This window comes from Mustela lutreola, chromosome 10 (genome assembly GCF_030435805.1).
Source record: "Mustela lutreola isolate mMusLut2 chromosome 10, mMusLut2.pri, whole genome shotgun sequence".
In the NCBI taxonomy this organism is placed as follows: Eukaryota; Metazoa; Chordata; class Mammalia; order Carnivora; family Mustelidae; genus Mustela; species Mustela lutreola.
The window spans coordinates 21,269,972-21,293,493 of NC_081299.1; the positions used below are offsets into that span (position 1 = coordinate 21,269,972).

The 23,522-nt window shown below is 49.9% G+C and overlaps 1 protein-coding gene across 1 annotated transcript in view; it reads left to right on the forward strand.

Moving 5' to 3' along the window:
- The window catches only part of OPRD1 (opioid receptor delta 1), a 35,879-nt gene extending 13,326 nt beyond the window's left edge, over positions 1–22,553 (forward strand). Inside the window, exons 2-3 of the mRNA XM_059137572.1 lie at positions 16,587–16,936; positions 19,296–22,553. Coding sequence (XP_058993555.1) covers positions 16,587–16,936; positions 19,296–19,837 — 892 coding nt within the window. The 3' untranslated portion in view covers positions 19,838–22,553. The remainder of the gene's footprint in view (positions 1–16,586; positions 16,937–19,295) is intronic.
- Positions 22,554–23,522: the final 969 nt, after the last annotated feature.

Below are 23,522 nucleotides of genomic sequence, written 5' to 3' on the forward strand. Positions count from 1 at the left end.
CCCTGGCCCAGCCACCCTTAAGCCAGAAGCAGAGTCAAGGCGATGGAGAAGAGCTTCTCTTCCCTGGATTCCACATGCATGTTGTGGTCCTTGAGCTGAACAGCCCAGGCTTCTGCCCTGTTTACTGCTGAGCGTGACGTGGCCATCCCGGGCCCCCACTCATGTTCAACTCAGGGCCCTTTATTTCCATGTTCCAGCCTTTAATCTTCTCCATGACATGCCTTGTTATAATTAACCACTTTCCTTCCCCAGGCTGTGCCAAAACTGAGATAGCTAATTAATTTCTGGCGACTTGCCACTCCCGTTAAATGGTGGGCAGGGACAAAGCTTGCAGCCCTTGCTGCCCGGCGGGCTTGTTTCCCCAGTGGGAAGAGCAGCCACCCTCTGTATACAAATAGAGGGTTCCCCCAACTGGACCCCGGCTGGTTGGTTGGCAGATGCTTTGTTTAAGCTCTTTATTCTCCACTGTGGGCACAGCATCTGTGACTGGTGCTGTCGCTGTGCCTTGGCTTCCTCCTTTGTAAAACAAAGGGATTGAACTTGATACATAGGGAGAAGAAGATGCGGTAGAGGTTGTAGGTTCTGGAGTCCGAGGGACCCAAGGCCCAGCCCCACCACTCCTAGCCCTGGGAATTTTGGTGAGTTACTTCCGCCCTCTGAGCCTCAACATTCCTCACCTGTAGAATGGGGCTAAAGCTCATGCCCCGTGCAGATTCAGTGGGCTACAGACATACTCGTAGCACTCATGTAGCAGCACAGCTAGTACAGTTGGCACTTAGTAAGTCCTCCATAAACAGTCTCACCTGCCGCCATTCCTTTCAGTGCTCACATTCTATATTCCTGATGGGGAAAAAGGTTTTTTAGTTGGGAGAACTGAGGAGTGGTGTGATTTGAACAGACCTGGATTGCTTCTGTGTTTGAGGCCATGGCTAGCAAGATGTTTCACCCCTCTGTATTCATGTCTGCGGGCTGCCGTCACAAATGACCATAAACTGGGTGGCTTGCAATGACAGAAATGTATGCTTCACAGTTCAGGAGGCCCAAAGTTCATGAAATCAACCATGGCAGGCTCCCTGCAAAGGCTCTTGGGAAGACTCCTTCCTCGCCTCACTTCTGGTGGGTGCTAGCAGTCCCTGGCATCCCTCAGACTTGCAAATGCATCTCTGCACTTGTCGCTGCTGTTTTCCCATGGCCATGTTCCCTCCTTGTGTCTCTGTGTTTCTTCTTATAGGGACACTAGTCATTGTGGAGTTAGGGCCTACCCTGATCTAGTATGGCCTCATCTTAATGATGTCTGCAGAGACCGTTTTCAGATATGGTCACATCAGAAGTTCCAGGTCGATGTGAATTTTGTGAATTTTGGGGACACCTATTCAACCCAGGACACTTCCCAAGTCTCCGTACACTCCCTCTTCTGTATAGGGATGATAATAATAGTAGCGATTTCATAGGGTCGTTGGAGTAATTAAATGAGCTAATTTACATGAATGTTATGGTAGAATTCAGTAGAAGACATCAGGCCCTTGTAAGCACCGAGTTGCCATAGCTGCCATGATAGAGATGGCAAAGGTGATGACGGTGATGGGGACGGTCCCATCGTGGACCTGCCCCAAACTGGTTAATCACTGGACGCAGAGACCTAGGATGTAGGCATCTACTAAGAGCCGCCCTCATCAGGAATTCTAAAGCCTTGGGCAGGAGCTACCCTTTTCCCTTTGGCCCCAGCTGCCTTGAGCCCTCATCTGAGAGTTAGCTTCTAGAAGGACAGCTTAGTAGAGAAGAAAGAACTTGGCCTCTCAGGAATCAGGGAACTGACACCCTGAGTCACCTCATGCAACTATCCTTCCCTTTCCGGGCCTCAGTTTCCCAATCTGTAAAGTGGGAGAGCAGGTTGGACCTCAGACCAGGTCCTCAAGTTCCAAGTTACAGACCAGGGCTCAAGTTCTAGCAGAGGGCTCTGAGTCCCTCCCCAGTCGTGGCAGGTTACCAAAGGCCAGCACAGGAGTCAGGAGAGAGCTCGGGACTCCCAGGACAGCTCAAGGCATGTCATACCCCTTTTTCCTCCTCTGGACAGGAGAAACTACTATGATATGAGCAGCGTGTTAGGGAAATCATAGGCAGGAACAAATGAGGTTCTCGCCACACCTTCATGGGGTACGATCATTATACCTGGTTCACAGAGGAGTAGACTGAGGCTTGGAAAAGTTAGAACTTGCTCAAGTTTGTACAGTTAATTAGAGGCAGGGCTGGGGATTTAGTCAAGGTGTATCTGGTGTCAGAGGCTTTGCCCCTGGGCTGCACCGTTCCTGTACTAGTTTCCTAGGGCTGCCCTCACACACTAGCACGAGCTTAAAATAACAGAGATGTATCTTGTCACAGTTCTAGAGACCAGGAGTCCACAGAGTGTCTGCAGGGTCACGCTCCCTCTGCAGGCATATGGGAAGAGGTCTTCCTTGCCTCCTCCAGCTTCTGGCGGCTCCTCGCCTGTCGGGCCGTGTGGCTGCGCCCCTCCAGTCTGTACCTCTGTTGTCGCCTGGCCACCTCCTTGTCTCCCCTTCTCTCTGTTTGTCTTTTGCAAGGACACCAGTCCCCGGCGTTAGAGCCTACCCAGACAATCCAGGATGGTCTCATCCCAAGATCCTTAACTTAAACACGTCTTCAAAGACCCTTTTTCCAAGTAAAGTCAGTACATTCACAGGCACTAGGGGTTGGGATGTGAACTTGTCCTTCTTGGGGCCACCATCCAGCTGAACGTGGTTATTGAAGGCTTGGTGGTGATGGCATCTGCCAAATCCCTAGTCCACAGTGTGGACATGCAGGGGATGGGGAATTTCTGGAGCGGTTTAGAAGGAGAAGGAGAGGAACACAGTTGTGGGCTGAGGAGGCCAGCTCAGGACATGTGTGACACGGTGGTGCAGTTTAAGCTGTTATTTGCATCGGCAGTGAGCCGTAAGCTCAGAAACACTGAAGACCGCATCTGGATATGGGCACGAACCTGAACACCTGTCCATGGACGCCGGCCCTGCTGCCTGGGGTATCGGTCCATGTGAACAGATTCGAGGTTCTAGATCCCAAAGAAGATGGATTTGGCCTCACTTACTTGCCTGGAGAGATAGGAGAAGGCCAGGCCTGAGCACCGTCTGTGTACCCATCACATGGTTGACCTGCATCGTCTTTGGCCCTCTGTTAACCCAAGAGGGTGATATCCTCTGTCCTCAGATGATCACACTCAGGACTGTGCCAGAACAACTTAAGATGAGGGCACTGAGGAACGGCCACGTGGCCCTGAGCAGGCAGCTAACCAAGCAGCCATAACGGCCAATGTGGCCTGAGCACTTCCTTGTGTTCACTCTGGCCTCGCCACAGCTGCATGAGGTGTGGAATTTAACACCTGCCATTTTCCAACATGTGGAAGGAAAAAGGGTTAGACATTGTGATTCTGTGAGCAGAACCAGGGAGAATCGTACCAGGTGAGAAAGAGGCAGCCCTTGGCTCAAAAAGAGAGAAAACTTGCTTCCTCTGTGTGTGGTCCTAACAACACGGTAGATTGTGCCTGCAGGGGGTGAGTCCCCCGTCTCTGGAAATACTCAAGCAGAAACTGCATAGCTATTTGTCTAGAGGGCCTTAGAGGGAATGCCTTCACTGTGAAGTTGCTCTCTAGCTCTGGGCTTCCAGGAACTTTCCCCTAGGAGATGCACAGGTATCTGTGTGCACAAGGGTGTTTATCACAGGGTTTTTTGTAATAGCGAAGATGTGGAAACAACCCACATGTCTTTCAACGGGGGATTTATTAAGTAATTTCATGTAGGAGCTTCAGTGTCCGCAGGTGAGGCCAGATCTGGCCCACAATCTGTTGTGTGGTCCTTGAGCTATAAATAGTTTTTGTACTTTGAAAGGGTTGCAAAGGAGAAAGCGAGACGGTGCCACAGAGATCCTCTGTGGCCTGAAAACCTAACATATTTACCCTCTGGCCTTTTACAGAAAATGTCTGTTGACCTCTGGATTAGAATCACAGGCAGGCACCAAAAATTATATTAACTTGTATCTATGGACATAGAGAGATGGTTACAGCATATTTTTGAGAGAGAGAAACAGGTTATAGAACAGTACTAAAGCAAGGTCCCTTTTATGTAAACCGGTATGAGTGTGTGCATCTTATCTCTAACAGTGGTCTGGAATTTGAACAGTGATTTTAATTTTTCTTTATTAAATGATTCTATGTTGTTTGAGCTTTTTTTTAAAAAAGGAAATTATTCATTTATTTGACAGGATCACAAGTAGGCAGAGAGAGGGGGGAAGCAGGCTCCCCGCTGAGCAGAGAGCCCGATGCGGGGCTCAATCCCAGGACCCTGAGATCATGACCTGAGGCGAAGGCAGAGGCTTAACCCACTGAGCCACTCAGGTGCCCCTGTTTGAACATTTTATAGTGAGAAGTTATTATTTTTGAGATCTTTAAAAGGGTTTGGAACCAAGTGAATTCGAAATACGCCAGCAATCCATGCTGTTTGGAACCAAATAAGTTTTGATTGAGCCCGAAACCATTTTGTTCGCTTTGTCCCCGAGGTGCCGCAAGGTCAGTCAGGCTGAGGGTTAGTGCTCTTACCTTGTTGCTGTTCTTGGTTTTGTCTTCAGGTCTCTTGCCCCTGCTTTGATCCTCATGGGCTGTGGTGTCTGAGTGGAAAACATACCCTTAGCTTCATTAGAAACAGATGAGCTACTTTGGATAAATGATTTGACATTTCCTTTGGCCACGGCAGAACTGAGTTGCTTCCATCTCAGGCCAAGCGGGGTCAGGCTCAGGCGTCCTTTGGGGGACCCGTGTTTTTCTGGGTTGAGGAGGGAAGGGGAAGGGGGAGGAAGAATTGTCCCAGTCCAAGGTCTTCAGTCTGGGGCTGGTTACTTTCCAGGATCAGGACTGGAAACTCTGGACTCCTCTGTCCCACTGGATGTCCTCCAGTAAACCGTGTCTCCTCTGACCTGGCCCCATGCTGATCCTGGGATACAATACGGAGGGGACATGGTTCCTGCCCGAAGGATGTCCCAGTCCAGTGTGGAAGGTGCTCGTGACATTTAGTCATTTACCAAGGGTGTTGAGCACATTATTATTGGTGCGAGGGACTGCTGTAGGTTCTAGGTGCCTAGTGGGGAGCAAGACACACACCATGCCTTCAGGGAGCTTAAATCTTAACTGTCAAAGAGAGTATGTGAGGGGTGCACAGAGCATTTTGGGTCCTCAGGGGAGAAGCTGAAATGGAAGTCAAGAGGAAGGCTCTGGGGGAAAGCACTCAGTTTGAATCTCCACTAAGCCTCTTTCTGACTCCGCAACCTTGGGCAAGTGCCTTTACTGCTCCCTGTTACTGGGGAATCCTAAATTCTCTCCACTCTGTGTGGGTCCTGGGAGGAGGAAATGAAGGAAAATGTTTTCCCTGTGCCGGCATGGCATGTCTCGGGCGTAAGGAGCACGTGAACTCGTGCCTGGGAAAGACCTGGCTCGGAGTTGTTGTCCATGAACACCAGTTGCCACCCCTTTGTGACCAGAGGTGTATGTTTTGTTCTGAATTGACCTCTTTCTCTCATGCCTCGTCACGGTGCCTGTGACATTTTTCTGATGTCTGTAGGCCTGTTCTCCCCAGCCCCACCTGGATTATGAGCAGATTGTCTGCAAACCCCCAAACCATAGCAGGGTGGAGGAACGTGTGGGAAACAAGCAGCCCAGGGAGCCCACCTGCATCCAGATGTGCTGGTCCAGATGCTCACTCCACTTGGCCTTGGCCTCCAGACCAGGCCCTGCCCCAGGGCCACAGTTTGCTGACCTAGTGCAGGCAGCAGGGGGCCGTGGACTCTGGGAACCCGATCTGAGTTGGCATCCCATCACTGGCACTCCGCAGCCGTGTGTCTCCAGGTGCACCAGCTATCCCCAGCTCCGCTGTGCAGTGGGGACAGCGAGGACGCGGTAAGCAATCAGGCTTGCCATGGGGATGAAACACATTCGTGCGTTCACGGTTTCCGGCACAGTGCCTGGCCAATGGAGGAAGTGCTCCTCAGAGAACACAAACACAAACAACCCACCCTAAGCCATCAGACCTGTCCCAGGCAGGCCTTGCGCCAGGGAGGGAATGGTTTAGCCTTCCCAGCACCTGCCACTCACTGCTGCTCTAACCGAGTGCTCTGGCTTTGCTGGGGGGAGAAAATTCTACTAGGGTCTTACTTGTCAGCCAAGAAGCACAGCTCTCCGGAAGGCCCTGGAGTGCTCCTGGGATGTGATGTGCTTCAGAGCACACCCTCTCTTAGTCAGGGTGAAGTGGGGATGCTCCCCCCCTGCCAGTGGGGCTTGTCTGACAGACAAGGGGATGGGCCTAAAGCTGTGACATGAGCACGGCCCGTCACTCGGTGCTGCTTCTGTAGGAAGCCTCTCCAAGGGCTGAGACATGTGGCTGGGAGCAGGTTCCCTTGCAGTTGCTGAATTCAAGATGACCTAATGGAGGATTCTGACTTAGAAAAAAAAGCAAAGGATTTCCCAAGGCCTCTCAGAGTCAGCAGAAGTTCACCAGGCTTGCTGTCCTCACCCCCAGGAATGGATCCAGTGGGAACCCTAGGAGAGAAAAGCAGAACGATATCAGGGGATAAAAGCCCAAAAGGGCCGCCTGTTCTTGTCTACATGCCAGCCAGTAAGCTAGACAATTTCACACGTGTTATTCCTAAAAAGCCAATTACATTGAAATTGCCAATGAGGAAGCAGGTTCAGAGAGGTGAAGTCATTTATGCAAGATCACACAGTCCAGTATGTTGTGGAGCCAAGATCTAGAGGGCCTTAAAGGATTCCCACACCACACTCTTCAACTTAGGGAACACACACAGTGATGGCACGTTAGTCACGTCTTTTTTTTTTTTTTTAATTGTAAAATACACACAACAGAATTTACTGTTTTCACCATTTTTAAGCACATGAAGCACATTTACACTGCTGTGCAGCTGTCACCACCATCTCTCTCTAGAACTTACTTCATCTTCCCCAGCTGAAACTCTGTCCCCATTAAATAACAATTCCCCATTCTCTCTTCCCCCAGCTCCTGATAAACCCCCATTTCACTTTCTGCCTCTGTGAATCGGACTGCTCTATGTACCTCATTATAAGTGGGGGTCACACAGGTTTTTGGTCTTTCGTCACTGGCTTACTTCACGTGGTCCGGTGTCCTTGAGGTTCACACCTATTGCAGCAGGTGTCAGAATTTACTTCCTTTTCAAGGCCAAGTTAATGTTCTGTTGTATGCCTGGGCCACGTCTTGTTTATCCATTCATTTGTCAGTAGACACTTGAGTGGCTCCCACCTTTTGGCTCTTATGAAAAGTGCTGGTTTGAATGTCTGCAGACACCTCTTGGAGACCCTGATCTTTGTGCTTCTGGGTATGTACCCATCAGTGGGGTTGCTGGACCTTATGACATTCTGTTTTCAGTTTTTTGAGGAATTGCTATGCTGTTTTCCACAGTGACAGCACCACTTCATATTCCCACCAACAGTGTACCAATTTCTCCACATCCTTCTCAACACTTGTTATTTTCTGTGTTTTTTTTTTTAAGATTTATTTATTTCTTAGAGCATATGCACTACCATAAGAGCATTGGCGTGGGTCAGAGGGAAAAGGAGAAAGAGAATCTCAAGCAGACTCCCCTGAATGTGGAGCCTGAATGTGGAGCCTGATGCAGGACTTGATACCTCCACCCTGAGATCATGCACCTAGCCAAAGTCAAGAGTCAGATGCTTCACTGACTGAGCCATCAGGTGCCCCTGGTTTGTTGTTGTTGGTTTTTTTTTATAGTAGTCATCCTAATAGGAGTCAGGTGGTATCTCACTGGGGCTTTGATTTTCCTGATGACTAAGATGTTGGGCTTCTTTTCATGTGCTTATTGGCCATTTTTATATTTTTAAAGGGATGTCTATTTAAGTCCTTTGCCCATTTTTAAATCCAGTTGTTTGCTTTCTTTAGTACTGAGTTGTAGAAGTTCTTTTTTTTTTTTTTTTTGAAGATTTTATTTATTTATTTGACAGAGACAGACACGTGAGAGAGGGAACACAAGCAGGGGGAGCAGGAGAGGAAGAAGCAGGCTTCCTGCGGGGCTGGGAGTGTGATGTGGGGCTCAGTCCCAGGACCCTGGGATCCTGACCTGAGCCAAAGGCAGATGCTTACTGACTGAGCCACCCAGGCACCCTTAGAAGTTCTTTATATATGCTGCATATTAATCCCTTATTGGATATGTGATTTGCAAACATATTCTCTCATTCTGTGTGATCTTTTTACTCTGTTGACGGTGTCCTTTGATGCACCAAATTGTTTAATTTTTTTAAAAAGATTTGTTGGGATGCCTGAGTGGCTCAGTGAGTTAAGCATCTGCCTCTGGCTCAGGTCATGATCCCAGGATCCTGGGATTGAGCCCCATATTGGGCTCTTTGCTCAGCGAGGAGTCTGCTTCTCCCTTTCCCTCTGCTACTCCCCCTGCTTGTGTGCTCTCTCTCTTTCTGTCAAATAAATAAATAAATAAAATTGTAAAAGATTTATTGATTTATTTTACGGTTAGGAGCAGAGGGAGAGAGGGAATCCTGAAGCAGTCTCCCTACTGAGCATGGAGTCCAACACAGGGTTCAATCCCAGGACCTCCAGATCATGACCCAAGCTTAAATCAAGAGTCAGCCACTCAATCAACCCAATTGAGCTGCACAGGCAGCTGACCAAATTGTTTAATTTTGACATAGTCCAGTTTATCTGTTTTTCTTTTGTTTACCTGTGCTTTTAGTGTCATATCCAAGAAATCGTTGCCATGTAGCTTTTCCTCCAATGTTTTCTTCTATGAGCTTTATAGTCTTACCTCTTACATTTAGGTCTTTCATCCATTTTGAGTTAATTTTTTATATGGTGTAAGGCAAGGGTCTAAGGTCATATCTACAACTTTTTGAAATAGAAAAAAAAAATTAGAGATCAGCAGTAGGGTTTTGAGGGGTGGGGCAGTAAATGATTTATCTTTCCAGAAAGTTCAGTCTCTCACCCAACCTCATTCTTCCCTTCATCTCGCTTCTACACAGTAGTCATAGTGATCTTTTATGAAACATACATAAATCAAACCACATCAGTCCCTTGCTTAAAATCTCCAGTGGCCTCCTGCTGCACTCAGAATAAAATCCAGACTTCTTGCTGTGCATGATTTGACCCTTGCTGACTTCTCCCTGCTGCATCTTCTGTTGCTGCTTCTCAGACTTACTGCCACTTAGTCACACTTAATGTCTGACCATCCCTGCAGCTCATTAAGCTCTTTCCTGTCACAGGGTCTTTGCACATGCTGTTCTTTCTGCCTGAAATACTCTACCTCCTTAACTTCACATGGCTGGCTCTTCCTCATTCTTTCCAACCTGGTAGAAATGTCACCTTGTCTTAGCTCAAACCACCATAACAAAATACCATACACTGAGTGGCTTAAACAACAGAAATTCATTTTCTCACAGTTCTGGAGGCTAAATATAGAAGATCAAGGTGCCAGCATGGTCAATTTCTTTTCTTTTTTTTTTTTTTTAAAGATTTTATTTATTTGTCAGAGAGAGAGAGGGAGAGAGAGCGAGCACAGGCATACAGAATGGCAGGCAGAGGCAGAGGGAGAAGCAGGCTCCCTGCCGAGCAAGGAGCCCAATGTGGGACTTGATCCCAGGACGCTGGGATCATGACCTGAGCCAAAGGTAGCTGCCTAACCAACTGAGCCACCCAGGCGTCCCCAGCATGGTCAATTTCTGATGAGAGCTCTCTTTCTGGCTTCTAGATTGCCACTTTCTTGCTCTGTCCTCACTTGGCAAGAAAAGAGAGAAGGAGAGGGAGAGAGGAGCAAGTTTCTAGATATCTCTTCTTATAATTCAGTTCATAGCACACATCTCAGAAAAGCCATTGTTGACCTTCTGATATAAGCCAGATTCCTTCCACAAACCTCCCTCCCACTCTTGCTGGGTAGTGTCCATTACTTTACCCTGTTCTTTTCCTTCATGGTAAAGCAGTAATAGTGGGTGACTCTATATTAATTCGTGTAGCAGTTTGTTCAAAGTCTGATCCCTCCCTAAGACCATAAATTTCCAGAAACTAGACTGTCATCTTCACACCTATATTCCTTACTCAGCACCTGGCACATACCAGATACTTGATTAATACCTGTCGGAAGAGTGAACAAATAATAAATTCACATTACTTCACTTTTTCACTAACTATGGGACGGGGTGGGGACAGGAAGGGAGGTAACATGCACTGAGGAGCAGTACAGCAAAGTCATTACCACATGTTGGCACTAGACAGCCTGAATTAAATACCAGCGCTGCTACTTACTGGTCATGTGACCTTGGGCAAATTACTTCTCTCTCTTGTGCCTCAGGTTATGTTCCTTAAGAGATGTCAACACATATTTGGATGATGAAAAGCAATTTGAAGGAGAGTAACAGGCTGAGCAGGGGTGAGGTGTGGAACTGAAAACAGGGGCAGAAGATGGATTATCTATAGAGGGAGCATTGAGACCCTTAGCCCCCCCCCCCCCGCCCTTGTTATGCTGCACAATCAGGTGACTAACCCTCTACTCTGCAAGAGGTTAAGGGTTTTTCTCTTGAGAAGTTAACCTGGAAGAACTCTGAGCAGCAGACACAGAAAGGGTCAGAGTGAGATACCAAATGGAAAGTGCGGTGTGGGGGCGTCCACAGACCCCTCCTCCAGCTCTGCTACCATAATCCTGACAGCTGGAAGTGTGCTCCCTAAGCAGGAGGTTGGAGGATTCTTTCTCAAGGCCCCAGAGAAAACACATGCTGGCACTGATATTTGGATGTTCCCCTGTATAAAAGCTCAGTTTTGGCCCAGTTCCCCTACTGTGAGGCTCACCAGTTGACAGGACCCCCATACTGATGTGTGCACATGTGCATAGACACACACACACACACACACACACACACACACACACAGGGCTGCCATTTACTTATTTAGTGCCTTACTCAAAGATCAACCTGTACGGGGCACCTGGGTGGCTCGGTCAGTTAAGCATCTGCCTTCAGCTCAGGGATTGGGCTGGGATGGACCCCTGCATCGGGCTCCCTGCTCAGTGGGGAGTGTGCTTCTCCCTCTGGCACTCCCCCTTCTCATGCTTTCTCTCTCTCTCTATCTCTCACTCTCTCTCAAATAAATAAAATATTTTTTAAAAAATCAACGTTTAGTCTCATATCACTAGATGTTTGAAGGAAGTCTCTAGGATAAAAGGGGGGGGGTAAGCAAGCAAACAAATGTTTGAAGCAAATAGATAATGCAGAAAGCAGAAGAAAATACAAAGCAAAAATTATTAGTATCCTCAGAGAAACAAGAGAAGATATTGTATTCATGAAATAAGATGCAATAAATGCTATATAAAAAAGAAATAATAAAAGAAAAAGAAATGACACTGGGAAAATAAAATGTGAGAGCCAATATAAAATAAAAAAGTCAATAGAAAGGTTGAGAGGTAATGAAAAGGAAATTTCCCAGAGGATGTACCAAAAAGACAAAGAGATGGAAAATGGAAAAGATAAGAAAATTAAAGGATCAATCAAGAAGCCCAATATCTGACTGACAATTTTCTAGGGATTCCAGAGAAAGCAGAGGGGAGTTAATTATCAAAGAAATGAAGTGAGGATATTTCACACTGAAGGACATGAATCTTCGGAATGAGAGGGCCCAGTACAAATGAAAAAGAACCATCCTAAGGCATATCATCAGAAAATGCCAGAATACCAGGGATAAAGAGAAGATCCTAAAAGTTTTGGAGGTAGGGGGAACGGATTATATATACATCATGAATGGTTTTAGATAGCTCAGTGGCAGCACTGAAAGCTAGAAGATGAGGGAGCCATGCCTTCAAAATTCTGGTGGAAAATTATTTCCAACATACTATTCCATATATAGTCAAGGAAATTAGAAGTGAGCATAGAATAAAGACATTCTCAGACATGCAAAGATATAAAAATTTTGCTTCCTATGTGCCCTTCCTTAGGAAGTGACTAGAGGATGTGTTTCACCATAATGAGGGCATAGACCGAGAGAAAAGACTTGAAGCTGATTCTTCAACATAATAGAACAGGTATGCAGGTGGCCTAGAAAGCAACCAGTCCCAAATTGAAAGGGAAGAGGAAGGCTCCAGGAGGTGAAACACTAGGAACACAAAGGGAGCTGATAGCCTCTGTGACTATGTGGAAAAAGCATTTTACAGATCTGCTAGAATGTTTGCAGAGATTTAGCAATGTGTATGTAGAACTAAGCAAATGAGGAAAAAAGGCAACTATTAACTCCAGGAAAAACAAAAATATGTACAGAAAATAAGTGTAATGATAGTATACCATTTGGTTCAGCAATGGACAATATAAAGTCATAAGAAGGTAAACTCTAAAAGAAAGACTGTATAACCCCCAAATTTATTTATTTATTTTTAAAGATTTTATTTATTTATTTGACAGAGATCACAAGTAGGCAGAGAGGGAGAGAGAGAGGGAGAAGCAGGCTCCCCGCTGAGCAGAGAGTCTGATGTGGGGCTCGATCCCAGGACCCTGAGATCATGACCTAAGGCGAAGACAGAGGCTTTAACCCACTGAGCCACCCAGGCACCCCGAAACCCCAAATTTAATTTAAGAATTTGGCAGTTGCAATTAAACTTATGAAAGGATGGAGAAAGGAAGCGGAGCTGGGTAGTATAAGAGTTAATACTCATCTACTGTATTGGGGGTGTGTAGAAGACATTACTAATGTTCACTGATACCTGGTCCTTCTTGCTTCGGGGCACATAGAAGACTGTACTTCTTAACCCCTTGTAGTTGGGAGCAGGGCCATGGCCAGTCCAGTCCTTAAGCTTTAGGTGGAAATGCTGTGTTGCTTCTAGAAGGAAGCTGAGATGATCCTGCAGCTGTCTCTTCTCCCCCTGTGGTGATCAAGGAGGCCTTGGGTTAAGATGGCAGAACCACAAGATTGAAATGGGGCTGGCATTGCCTCATGGGATATAGTCCCAGAGATGCTGCATGGACTCTGCAAGGATGAGAAAGAAACCTTTATAGCGTGAAACCACTGAGATTTTGGGCTAATTTGTTACTGCCATGTAGCCTGGCTTACCTGATACAAACTTCAACACGTACTGTGTGAAACTGATAAATTAGGAAAATTAAGAAATAGCCATAGAAACGTGTTATTTAGAATTATGGAGATGATCACCAGAAGAATAAAAATATTAAAAGTGGTGGCCTCTAGGGAGCAGGAAAGAGGAGTGAGTAACCTGTATTCATTATAACACTATATGACTTTTTTTTTTTTTACACAATATAATTGTATTACATTGGCAGAAATAACACTTTATAAAATCCTGTGTGTGTGTGTGTGTTGAAAGGATTCCCACCAAGCCCTTATAGTGGCTGGCCATAGCAGGGAGGGCATGCTAGACTAGACATCTGAGGAACCATGGATGTGGCTGGGCATGGAAGGCCCTGTGGGAAAGGAGGCCACCCGGATGGATCGGCAGTCTGAGGAGTCTGATTTTCATCCAGATGGCGGTGGGGAGCCGTGGAAGAACTGGAAGCAGTAGAGTATCCGGAGCAAATGTACTTTTGTAGTGGGCCCCCTGACTTACCTGGATGATGAATTGTTGGGGAGAGAGGGGGCTGCGTGGTCTCCGTGAGAGCTGATGAGGCCCCCGGACTAAGACCTGGTTCTAACAAGTGTCTGTCAAGGGCCTGCCATTTTCCAGGCGCTATTGGTAAATCCCAGCCATTTAGCAGGGAACAAGAGGGACCGATCCCCCTGCCTTCGGGGATCATACATGAGCAAGAGAGACAAATGTGGAGGAAAAAAAGTAAAAGTCAGATGGTGGCTCATGCTGTAAAGAAAAATGCATCAACTTGAGACAGAGAGATGAGGGGGAGGGATACTCTACATAGGGTGGCCAGCTGTGGGCTCCCTGAGAAGGTGACATTTGAATAGAGCCCTGACTTAAGAGAAGGAACAAGCCATGCAAAATGTGGGGTTCCGGGCAGAAGGAATAGCGGCCCGGAGGACCTGAGGTGGGAGTAGGCTTGATATGCCAAGGCACAGCAAAGAAGTCCATCGTGGGGGGGGCGGGGGCGGGGCCCATCCATCAAGGGGAAAGTTTTGGGACCAATTCATGGAATAGGGAGAGAACCTCAGGGAGCCACTGGTGGGTTGAGAGCAGGAGAGCGGCCTGATTTGTCTGAGGAGGCCAGTAGGGCCAGGCTTGGCAGCCCTTTAGCTGGGGATGTGGGGGGATGGGCTGGCTTTTTAGGAGGGAGCCTCTGGGGCTCTGCCCAGCCGTCAGTGCGGTGCCTCTCAGGCCGCCTGGACCAGCGACAGCAGCTTCATCACCCGCTTCCCAGCATCCCAGCCCCCTCTGGGAATTGAAGGATCCTCACAAATCAAAATAGCAGGCAAAGAACAGCCTCTAATTGTTCTGCGTAAAAGAAGCGAAATTAGACGAGTCAGCTGTGGGCTTGAGACCGCCTCCCACACAGCTGTGATCCCGCACCCCGCGGAAGACAGACTTCCCAAGACTTGAAATTCTGCTGTCGCCAAGCAAAACTTTTTGCTTCTCCAGCCCCAGGACAAATGACAGTTATTTGGGGAGGGAGTGGGACAGATGATGCTGGCCCTGGAGGACAATGCATGAATCCAAAAAAAAAAAAAAAAAAAAAAAAATCAGTCCCTTCGTGAAGGAGCAGCCCTAGCTGGTGTGGATTCGTTCCGTCATTCAGAGCACATAGAGGGCACTCGGTGTGCCATCATCAGTTCGCACGGGGGTCCAAGCCTGGGTGTGGTAGAACAGGGTTTCCAGAGCGGGGGAGGCATGCGGTGTGGTTCCACCCTGGGGGTAGAGTGGGGAAAGAGCACTGGTCCAGGAGTCAGGAGGTCTAAGTTCTTGCCTTGGCTCTGCCGCTGTGTGACCTTGGGTGAGTCATGTCACCACCTCCATGGGCTTCAGTTTTCCTGTCTTTTCTCTATGGGCTCTAGGCCACATCGTGCTTCTCAAACTTTAGAGCCTTTAAGAGTCATTTGGGGGTGGTGCTTGTTAAAGATGAAGATTTCCAGGGCGCCTGGATGGCTCTGTCAGTAGACCATGTGACTTTTGATCTCGGGGTCATGAGTTCAAGCCCCATGTAGGTAAGATTTAGTAGGTCTACGAGTCTCCTATTCCAGGAATTCTGAAGGGAGTCCTTGGACCACACTTCCATAAAATCATTTTCCCTCAATCTCTCAGGGCTCCTCCTGCTCAGAAATTTGAGGAGTCACTCATGCAGCCCTTCTCTGGGTTTCTCACATCACTCTAGGGGCATGAAAGCAGTCCTTGTTCCCCCTTGATATACCTGTATGTTCCTGCGGTGATCACGCTGCACCGGGACAGTGTGTCTCTGTGTATGGAGCCTCTTCCAGGCTGTCTGCTGCCCAGCGCAGGCCCGGTACAGAGGGGGACCATGACAGACATTATAGCCCAGCAGGGGGCTAGTGTGGTGCAGGAGGCTGCAAAGCAGAGTCTGGCATGGAGGGGTGTTTCAGGTGGAGGGGGGCTCAGTTGCACACATCTGGCTTGGATACCTGGGCTCATGCCCTGGGTTGAATGTGAGTCCAGCTGCCTGGGGATGAGAAGGTCTGGATGGGACCACAGGAAGAACTGGGAGCCCTGGCCCTCCACAGAGGCCTCACCCAGTCTGCTAGGCAGAGTCCCTTCCTCAGAGCTAGCCAGTCGTATTTCCCAAAGATCAGTGGCAGAAGCCAGAGGCTCAGGTCACTCTGGTCTAGTCCCCAGCTTCATCCTTCATAGATGAAGAATAGTAACTGTCATATACTGAGCACTTGCCAGGGCTTTGGGCTCAGGGCTAAGTAGATCATCCCGTTACATTTCACATCACCACCCCCCCTCTTTTTTTCTTTACAGTTATAGATACTGATGCTTAGAGAGTTCACATTACTGGCCCCTCGTCCCTCAGTCAATAACTAGGAGAAGCGGGGTTAGAACCTAGACCTGTTTTCCTCTGGAGCCCAGGTTTTTTTTTTTTTTTTTTTTTTTTTTTTAACCATGTTGCTTAGTACCCCTCAGAAGAGGAAGGGCTTTTCCTAAAATACCTTCTGCCAAAGTCAGCTACAGCCAGAGAAATCCTTTTGCATCTGTTATAGTGAAAAGAGGGTGATGTGGAGTCAGGTGGTTCCGGGTTCTAGTCCCACCTCTGCCCCTCACCTTTAGCATGACCTTGGGCAAATCATTTCTTCTCCCTGAATATTTTTTTTTTAATTTTTATTTTATTTTTTATTTTTTAAAGATTTTATTTATTTATTTGATGGAGATCACAAGTAGGCAGAGAGACAGGCAGAGAGAGAGGAGGAAGCACGCTCCTTGCTGAGCAGAGAGCCCGATGCAGGGCTCAATCCCAGGATCGATCATGACCTGAGCCGAAGGCAGAGACTTTAACCCACTGAGCCACCCAGGTGCCCCCCACTCCCTGAATCTTAAGTGAAACTGAAATCTGTTGAATGGAAACAATTACACACATGCTTGTTTTGAAGGTACACTAAGATGAAGACAGCCACCAACATCTACATCTTCAACCTGGCCTTGGCGGATGCACTGGCCACCAGCACGTTGCCCTTCCAGAGTGCTAAGTACCTGATGGAGACATGGCCCTTTGGGGAGCTGCTCTGTAAGGCTGTGCTCTCCATCGACTACTACAACATGTTCACCAGCATCTTCACCCTCACCATGATGAGCGTCGACCGCTACATTGCCGTCTGTCACCCTGTCAAGGCCCTGGATTTCCGCACGCCCGCCAAGGCCAAGCTGATCAACATCTGCATCTGGGTCCTGGCCTCGGGTGTGGGTGTCCCCATCATGGTCATGGCTGTGACCCGCCCCCGGGGTGAGTGAGTGCGGAAGCTGTGGTACAGGCCACTGACTCCCCGGGTTCAGCATGGGGGGCCCCTGCGGGAGGTGTGCATTCCCGACCAGTGAGAGTGTGGGGAGTCAGCCAATGGAGTGTAAACAGTTGTTGTGAGGATGAATGATTCAGCAACAGGCAGATGGGTTGCTGGTCAAAGGAAATGTATGAATGGGGTTGTGGAGAGGCGGGCTGTGGGTATGCAGCCCCTGGCCAGGAGTGTGTGGAGATGACTGACTTAAAGGGAGATAGACAGAGGCCATTAGGGCGAGAGTGTCCCTGACCAGTGAGCCATGGAGGCCATAAGATCTGCGGTCTCAGCCCAAATGCCCTTCCACCCCAATGTGAAAACCACTGGCCCAGCTGACCAAGGCAAGGCCCTAGAGAATAGCCTGCAGAGAGTGACAGGTACGTGTCCTCAGAGTGAGAATGGTCACTAACATAGTAGCTGCGTGTGTCAGTCAGAGCAGCAGCTGTAACAAGCCATCTCCGGAGTTCAGTGCTGAACAGTACGGAGATTTATTCCTCACGTCACCATCGAACGTGAGCTGGAGGAGGAGCTCGATTCCACAGTTCTTCAGGGAACCGGGCACCACGTGGTGGCTTTGGAATCCTCCCCTGCTGGCATCTGGCCAGCAGATGAGTACGGAGAAGAAGTGATGAGAGCATGGCCAGCCTTGAAATGTTATGGCCCATTGCTTCCTAGTGATGGCCGGTTACATTGTCCCAGCTTGACATAAGGAAGCGGGACAGGTCATATAGCAGGCTGCCAGTGACACGGGCCATTGACCTCTCCGAGCCACACAGTATCATGGAGTGTTGAGAAGTTTAAAGGAGACTATATGTGTAAAATACTTAAGACAAGGGACTCCTACCTTTATTTGACCGTAAGAACTTCCAGAATCAGAGAGGTCAGGTGGTTTACTTAGGGTCACAAGCAGGCTTTTGGTGGAATTTGACCTACAACCCTCGATTCTGACCTAGTGCCCTCACGCCTCTTACTCCTGTTGGCCGCTGAGGTGGAGGATTGCAGAGGGTCGGTGCTGTGGATGGAAGGGGAGTAGGCCTGGGGGGAGGCGTTTTGACCACCCTTAACCCCCGCAGAGGCAGAGCCCCAGGTGCCCTCACACAGCTGCCATGCAGTTGGTCTTGACTCAGCAGCTGGGCTCCATTCCTCGCTGTCAGCCTTCAGTTTATGGGCCATTAACTGCAGCCCTGCTGGGGGCCAGACCAGATGGGCCTCCTCACTGCACGCTCCATCCCCTGCACACACTCCCCAACTCAGCACTTGTTGGTTCTGTATGTAACTTGCTGTGTGACCTTGGAAAAATGCTGTTCCTCTCTGAACCTTGTTCTGCCATCTGCTTAAGGAAGTCCTTGGACTCAGTCAGCCCTGGGGGTCCTGCCATCCTGCTGTCCGGAGGACCCACTGTGTGGATCCCCAGTACCCTTCCTACAACTCTCAGGCACCAAGTTCACTGCCTGGCTCCTCAAAACCCAAGGTTCTAAGAGACCTTGGGAGTTCCCCAGGTCAGTTTCAGGCCTGTGTCTGAATCCAGAAACATCCCTAAGGTGCTCGTCCAGCCTACACCCACACTCCAGGAACAGGGAGCTCATTCCATTCTGGGTGCGCCTCTGGACAAATTCTGCAGTCAGAAAGTTCTTCTTGCCATTAAGCTGGGCTTTGTCTCCCTGGCTCTAGCCTTGACTTCTGGACTCCTAAATGTATCTTCTCCCCCTCTCCTGTGAGTGCACCAAGAGCTTGAACCCCCGCACCCCCCACTGTGCTAAATGTTTCACATGCCTGAGCCCGTGGAATCCTCACAACCCTGTGAGGTTTAGATACTCGTATTAGTTCCACTTTATGGAAGTTCTCCTGGAGGCTGAACAGTTTGCCCAGGGTCACACCACACAGCTGGTAGGGCCCAAGTTCTGCCCTTAACTCATCATACTCTCTAGATCTGTCTGAGCAGTGTTGTCCTCACTGGAACTAATCTGGAAATGAGTAGGATGTTTTGAGGCCTCATAATGACTGGCATTTGGTGGGTTTGGGCTAAATTATATCATTACTGTGGTCCATGGATGTAGAGGCTGCTAAAGGGATCGGAAGAAAATATAGAAAGGAGACCTCCTAGATTACAGCCAATCCCTCTGGGGTCTTTAAGGATGAGTAGGAGTTCACCAAGTACGGAAGTGTAGGAGGACATTCCGGGCAGAAGAATCATCCTGAACAAAGGCCAAGAGGTGTGGGACTTGACCGAGCCAAGAAGGGTAGCAAGCAGGCGGGGTCGCTTCTGCCCCCGCGCCCCTCACCTGCTGTCTTTCCTTGCTTCCCCCGCAGACGGGGCTGTGGTGTGCATGCTCCAGTTCCCCAGCCCCAGCTGGTACTGGGATACCGTGACCAAGATCTGCGTGTTCCTCTTCGCCTTCGTCGTGCCCATCCTCATCATCACCGTGTGCTACGGCCTGATGCTGCTGCGCCTGCGCAGTGTGCGCCTGCTGTCGGGCTCCAAGGAGAAGGACCGCAGCCTGCGGCGCATCACGCGCATGGTGCTGGTGGTGGTGGGCGCCTTCGTGGTGTGCTGGGCGCCCATCCACATCTTCGTCATCGTCTGGACGCTGGTGGGCATCGACCGCCGCGACCCGCTGGTGGTGGCCGCGCTGCACCTGTGCATCGCGCTCGGCTACGCCAACAGCAGCCTCAACCCCGTGCTCTACGCCTTCCTCGACGAGAACTTCAAGCGCTGTTTCCGCCAGCTCTGCCGCACGCCCTGCGGCCGCCCGGAGCCCGGCAGCTTCAGCCGCGCCCGCGAGACCACGGCCCGTGAACGGGTCACCGCCTGCACCCCGTCCGACGGTCCCGGCGGGGGCGCCGCCGCCTAAACCGCGCCGGCCCGGCCCGCCTAGCGCCCCTCCGGGGTGACCTGGCCGGCACCCGGGGCCCGCAGGGGGCGGGGCCGCGACGCGGAGTGGGGCCGAAGGCGCCCCTGTTTTGGAGAACCGGGTCGAGCGGGAGCCTGGCGGAGGCCGAGAGGCGGGGCCCCTGCGGAGGGGCGGGCCTCCGGGCTGGGGCGGGGCGAGGGGCGGGGCCTTTGGGCGGCTGGTGCGGTCGGAGGTTTTGGGTCGGGTGCCGGAAGCTAGCTAGGACTCTAGGGGAGTGGGGCCTGTGGCTCTGGGACCCGACCGCTAGACGGAACCTCTGCGGCGGGCCAGCCTCAACCTTGGGACAGCCTCGGGTACTAGCCAGAGCCGGCCTTGCTGGCCTGGGACCTGAAAAAGCCAAGGACCCACCCAGGACTCAGGGGGCCTTGGTGGAGACCTAGGCTTGAGAACAGGGCTGCAAGACTGGGTCTCTCTCTGGTGGGGGGTGGTCCTCTTTTGGGGGCGAGAGGGAGGGACAGGTCAGCCAAGCGGCGACAGCTCAAGACTGGGCCACGAGGTAGGCTAGCGCCACGAGATAGGCTGTGTGCAGGGGATGGCGGCCTCAATCTTGGGGTAGAGTCCCAGCCCCGAGTTGTAGCCAGAGGCGGGGTTGCTGAGGTCCAGGTCCAACTGGACTGTCGTCATAAATAGAAAATAAAATCGAGAGGGAGAGAGAAACAGTATGCCTTTTCTGCCCTTGACAGTCGTTTTCTTGGAATGGCCTCAGCATGGATGTCGTGTTTCCCGCACTTTATGCCAGTGGGGCTTGGGACAGGACAGTGGAGCAGGGCCAGCACCTTCAGGCTAGGATAGCAGGACAGGCCCTCAGCTGGGGTAGGATCCCCAGCTCTGGGTTCTATGGGGCTCAGAAGGAGGAGGGAGGTCTGGCAGCTCCAAAACCAGAGCTGCCAGGTGGCCTCTGTGCCAAGGGTTGGGGGCTGGGCAGAGGCAGAGGCGAGGCTGGGGAACTTCTTTGTAGACAGTAGGTCCTCAAGCTGGGGGGCAGACGCTTTGGGGGGTCCCCAGGGGCCTGATTTCTCTGTCCAGGTGCTGGAGGACAGAAGACAATGCTAGCAAGAGCCCCATGCATGGTAAGTGGCAACTGGGACTGGGTGGGGGCATCTGAAGGACCAGTGTGGACTTTTCTTCCTGCCCATCTTGGGTCTCTAAGAAGAACCTCCAGGAGATCCTCCTCCTTCTCCCAACACCTGGACGTGTCCAGTGTTTACAGGCAGCTGGAACTGCCCACACAGGAGCCTGTCTCTGAAGGAACTGGGAGGAAGAAGGCTTTCCTAACTGATAGGAGTTTTTCTCTTCATGTGTTTGGCATTTTATTCAGGCACTCCCAGATCTTTGCTCTCCTATCAGGGTCTGTCCTTGTTCCCTGTGCCTCCCCCCTGCTTCACCTCCTCTCCCCGCCCCCTCCCCACCACAGACACTGCCTCAGTCCCACACCCCTGACTCCCTATTGAAGCAGTGAGCTGACATCCTTGTAGAAACAAATTAATTTTCTTCCCTTTTTGGGACAGATGGTGAGAAATTGACGTCTTTGTCTCAAACCACAAAAAAAAAAAAAAAAAAAAAAAAGATACCTCTTCTCCCTTTGACAGTCATTTCCTTGGAACAAAAGCCTTTCTCTTGTCTGGGAGACTGTCACTCCAGCAGGGGCTGATCTAGCGTTCAGGAGGTTGAGGGCTTAGGCACCAGGATGGGTGCTGGGCACCTTAGGGATAGGGATACCCTTAGTTGACAAAGCACAGCTCCCCTCTTGGGGTGTGGACCCCAGAAAACCCCAGACCTGGAATTTGCTTCCTCCAGGCAATGGCTTCAGTAGCACTTTGGAAGATGTAGGGCAGTGCCCAGTGCCCCTGGAGACTTCTGTGTCTGAATGGGAGGGGGGTGTATCAGCAAGGCAGGGGACCCTCCTGGACACTCCTTTTCATGTGGGACCCCCGTCTTGGGGAGATGTCAGAGATCGGGGACAATTTAGGGACTAGGGAAGACGTCTGAAGAAGTTGACATTGGATCCAGGCCTGTTGATTCTCTCTGCAAGGACTCTGTCCCCTTCAACTCTCCTTCCCTGGATCTGCGCCTGCCGTCTCCCATGGCTATAACAAATCTGACTGGTTTTTACTACTTCTCATACATAAATGTGTCCCAGGGTCCACAGAGGCTGGGTCCAAACCACGTGCATTTAAGGTAAAGTGAATTTGTACCAAAATCAACTTGATGCCAGGCTGTGCACCCTAGGGACTGGGACTCGGAAATAAGTCAGATACAGCCCGGCCCTCAGAAAGTTCATGCCCAGGCTGGGAGACAAGGTGTCCGCAGAGCATCATCTGCGTGTGATGTGTGCAATGAAAGGAAGCCCCAGGGAGGGTGTCTTGGGGAAGTGTGTTTTCTAGCTTTTTACTGAGACACATCCATAGACATTCTAGAAGGGGTGGAAAAGAGAGGGGCTTAAAGGATATGTAGGGGTTGGCCACCAAGAAGAGGGAACAGTGTGTGCAAGAGCATGGAAATGTTGAGGTGCTTGGCAAACCCGAAAAAAGCTGTCCACATCTGGAGTTTGGGGCTTAACTGAGAGCAATTTTGAGTGTCAGGCTCTGTGCTAAGCGCTTCGTGCACATCGTCCCTTCGAGCCTCGTGAGAGCCCAGGGGAGGTACTGTTACCCTTATTTTATTTTTATTTTTATTTTTAAATATTATTTATTTATTTATTTGTCAGAGAGAGAGAGAGAGAGGGAGAGAGAGCGAGCACAAGCAGACAGAATGGCAGGCAGAGGCAGAGGGAGAAGCAGGCTCCCTGCCCAGCAAGAAGCCCAATGCGGGACTCGATCCCAGGGCGCCGGGATCATGACCTGAGCCGAAGGCAGCTGCCTAACCAACTGAGCCACCCAGGTGCCCCTGTTACCCTTATTTTAGACCACAGGCTCAGAGATCAAGCCACTGACCCCTAAGTCACAGAGCCTATGGTGGCAGCAGAACTCAGGTCAGTAGGACTTCAGGGTCTGAGTTCCTGGTAAATTCCAGGGATCATTGATACAGAAGAGCCTTAATTGCTGGAACTCTGGAATGAGGATTTTTGAAGATTTAAAACCAGGAAAAATCTGAAGGAAAAGGGCAATTTTGCATGAACTTTTGTTCCTCCTGTAGCTCTCCAAACCTTCACATTTCAAAATGTACTGTGTGTGATACATTTTAAAGCTCCAAATTGACAGTGTAATTCTAGATCATCACAGGGCTCTCAGAACCGTGAAGTAGGTTCTGATTCCACCCCCCCCCCCCGTTTCCACTCCTCTCTCTTCAGGAGGTGGGGGCAAGCTTTTGCCTCCAGTTTCAAAATGTCCTACAATTTCCTGGCTTTTCTTGTGGGGACAGAAGTAGCGGTGAAAGCTGGAGTCAAGATTTGGGTTTCCCTCACTGTGCCTCAGTTTCCTCATCTGTAGAACGGACTTCCTTCATGGGCTTGCTGTGAGGACTTAATGAGTTCATTTACAGATAGGGTACAGATCATAGGTCAGCTCTCAGCACATGGCAAATAGCTGTCATTAGGAGGTCTGCTGCAGCACAATGTCAGAACTGGAGACCCAGAGGGAAAAGCAGATGAACTTTCGGGGCAGCAATACAGAGAGAAGAGCCCGGG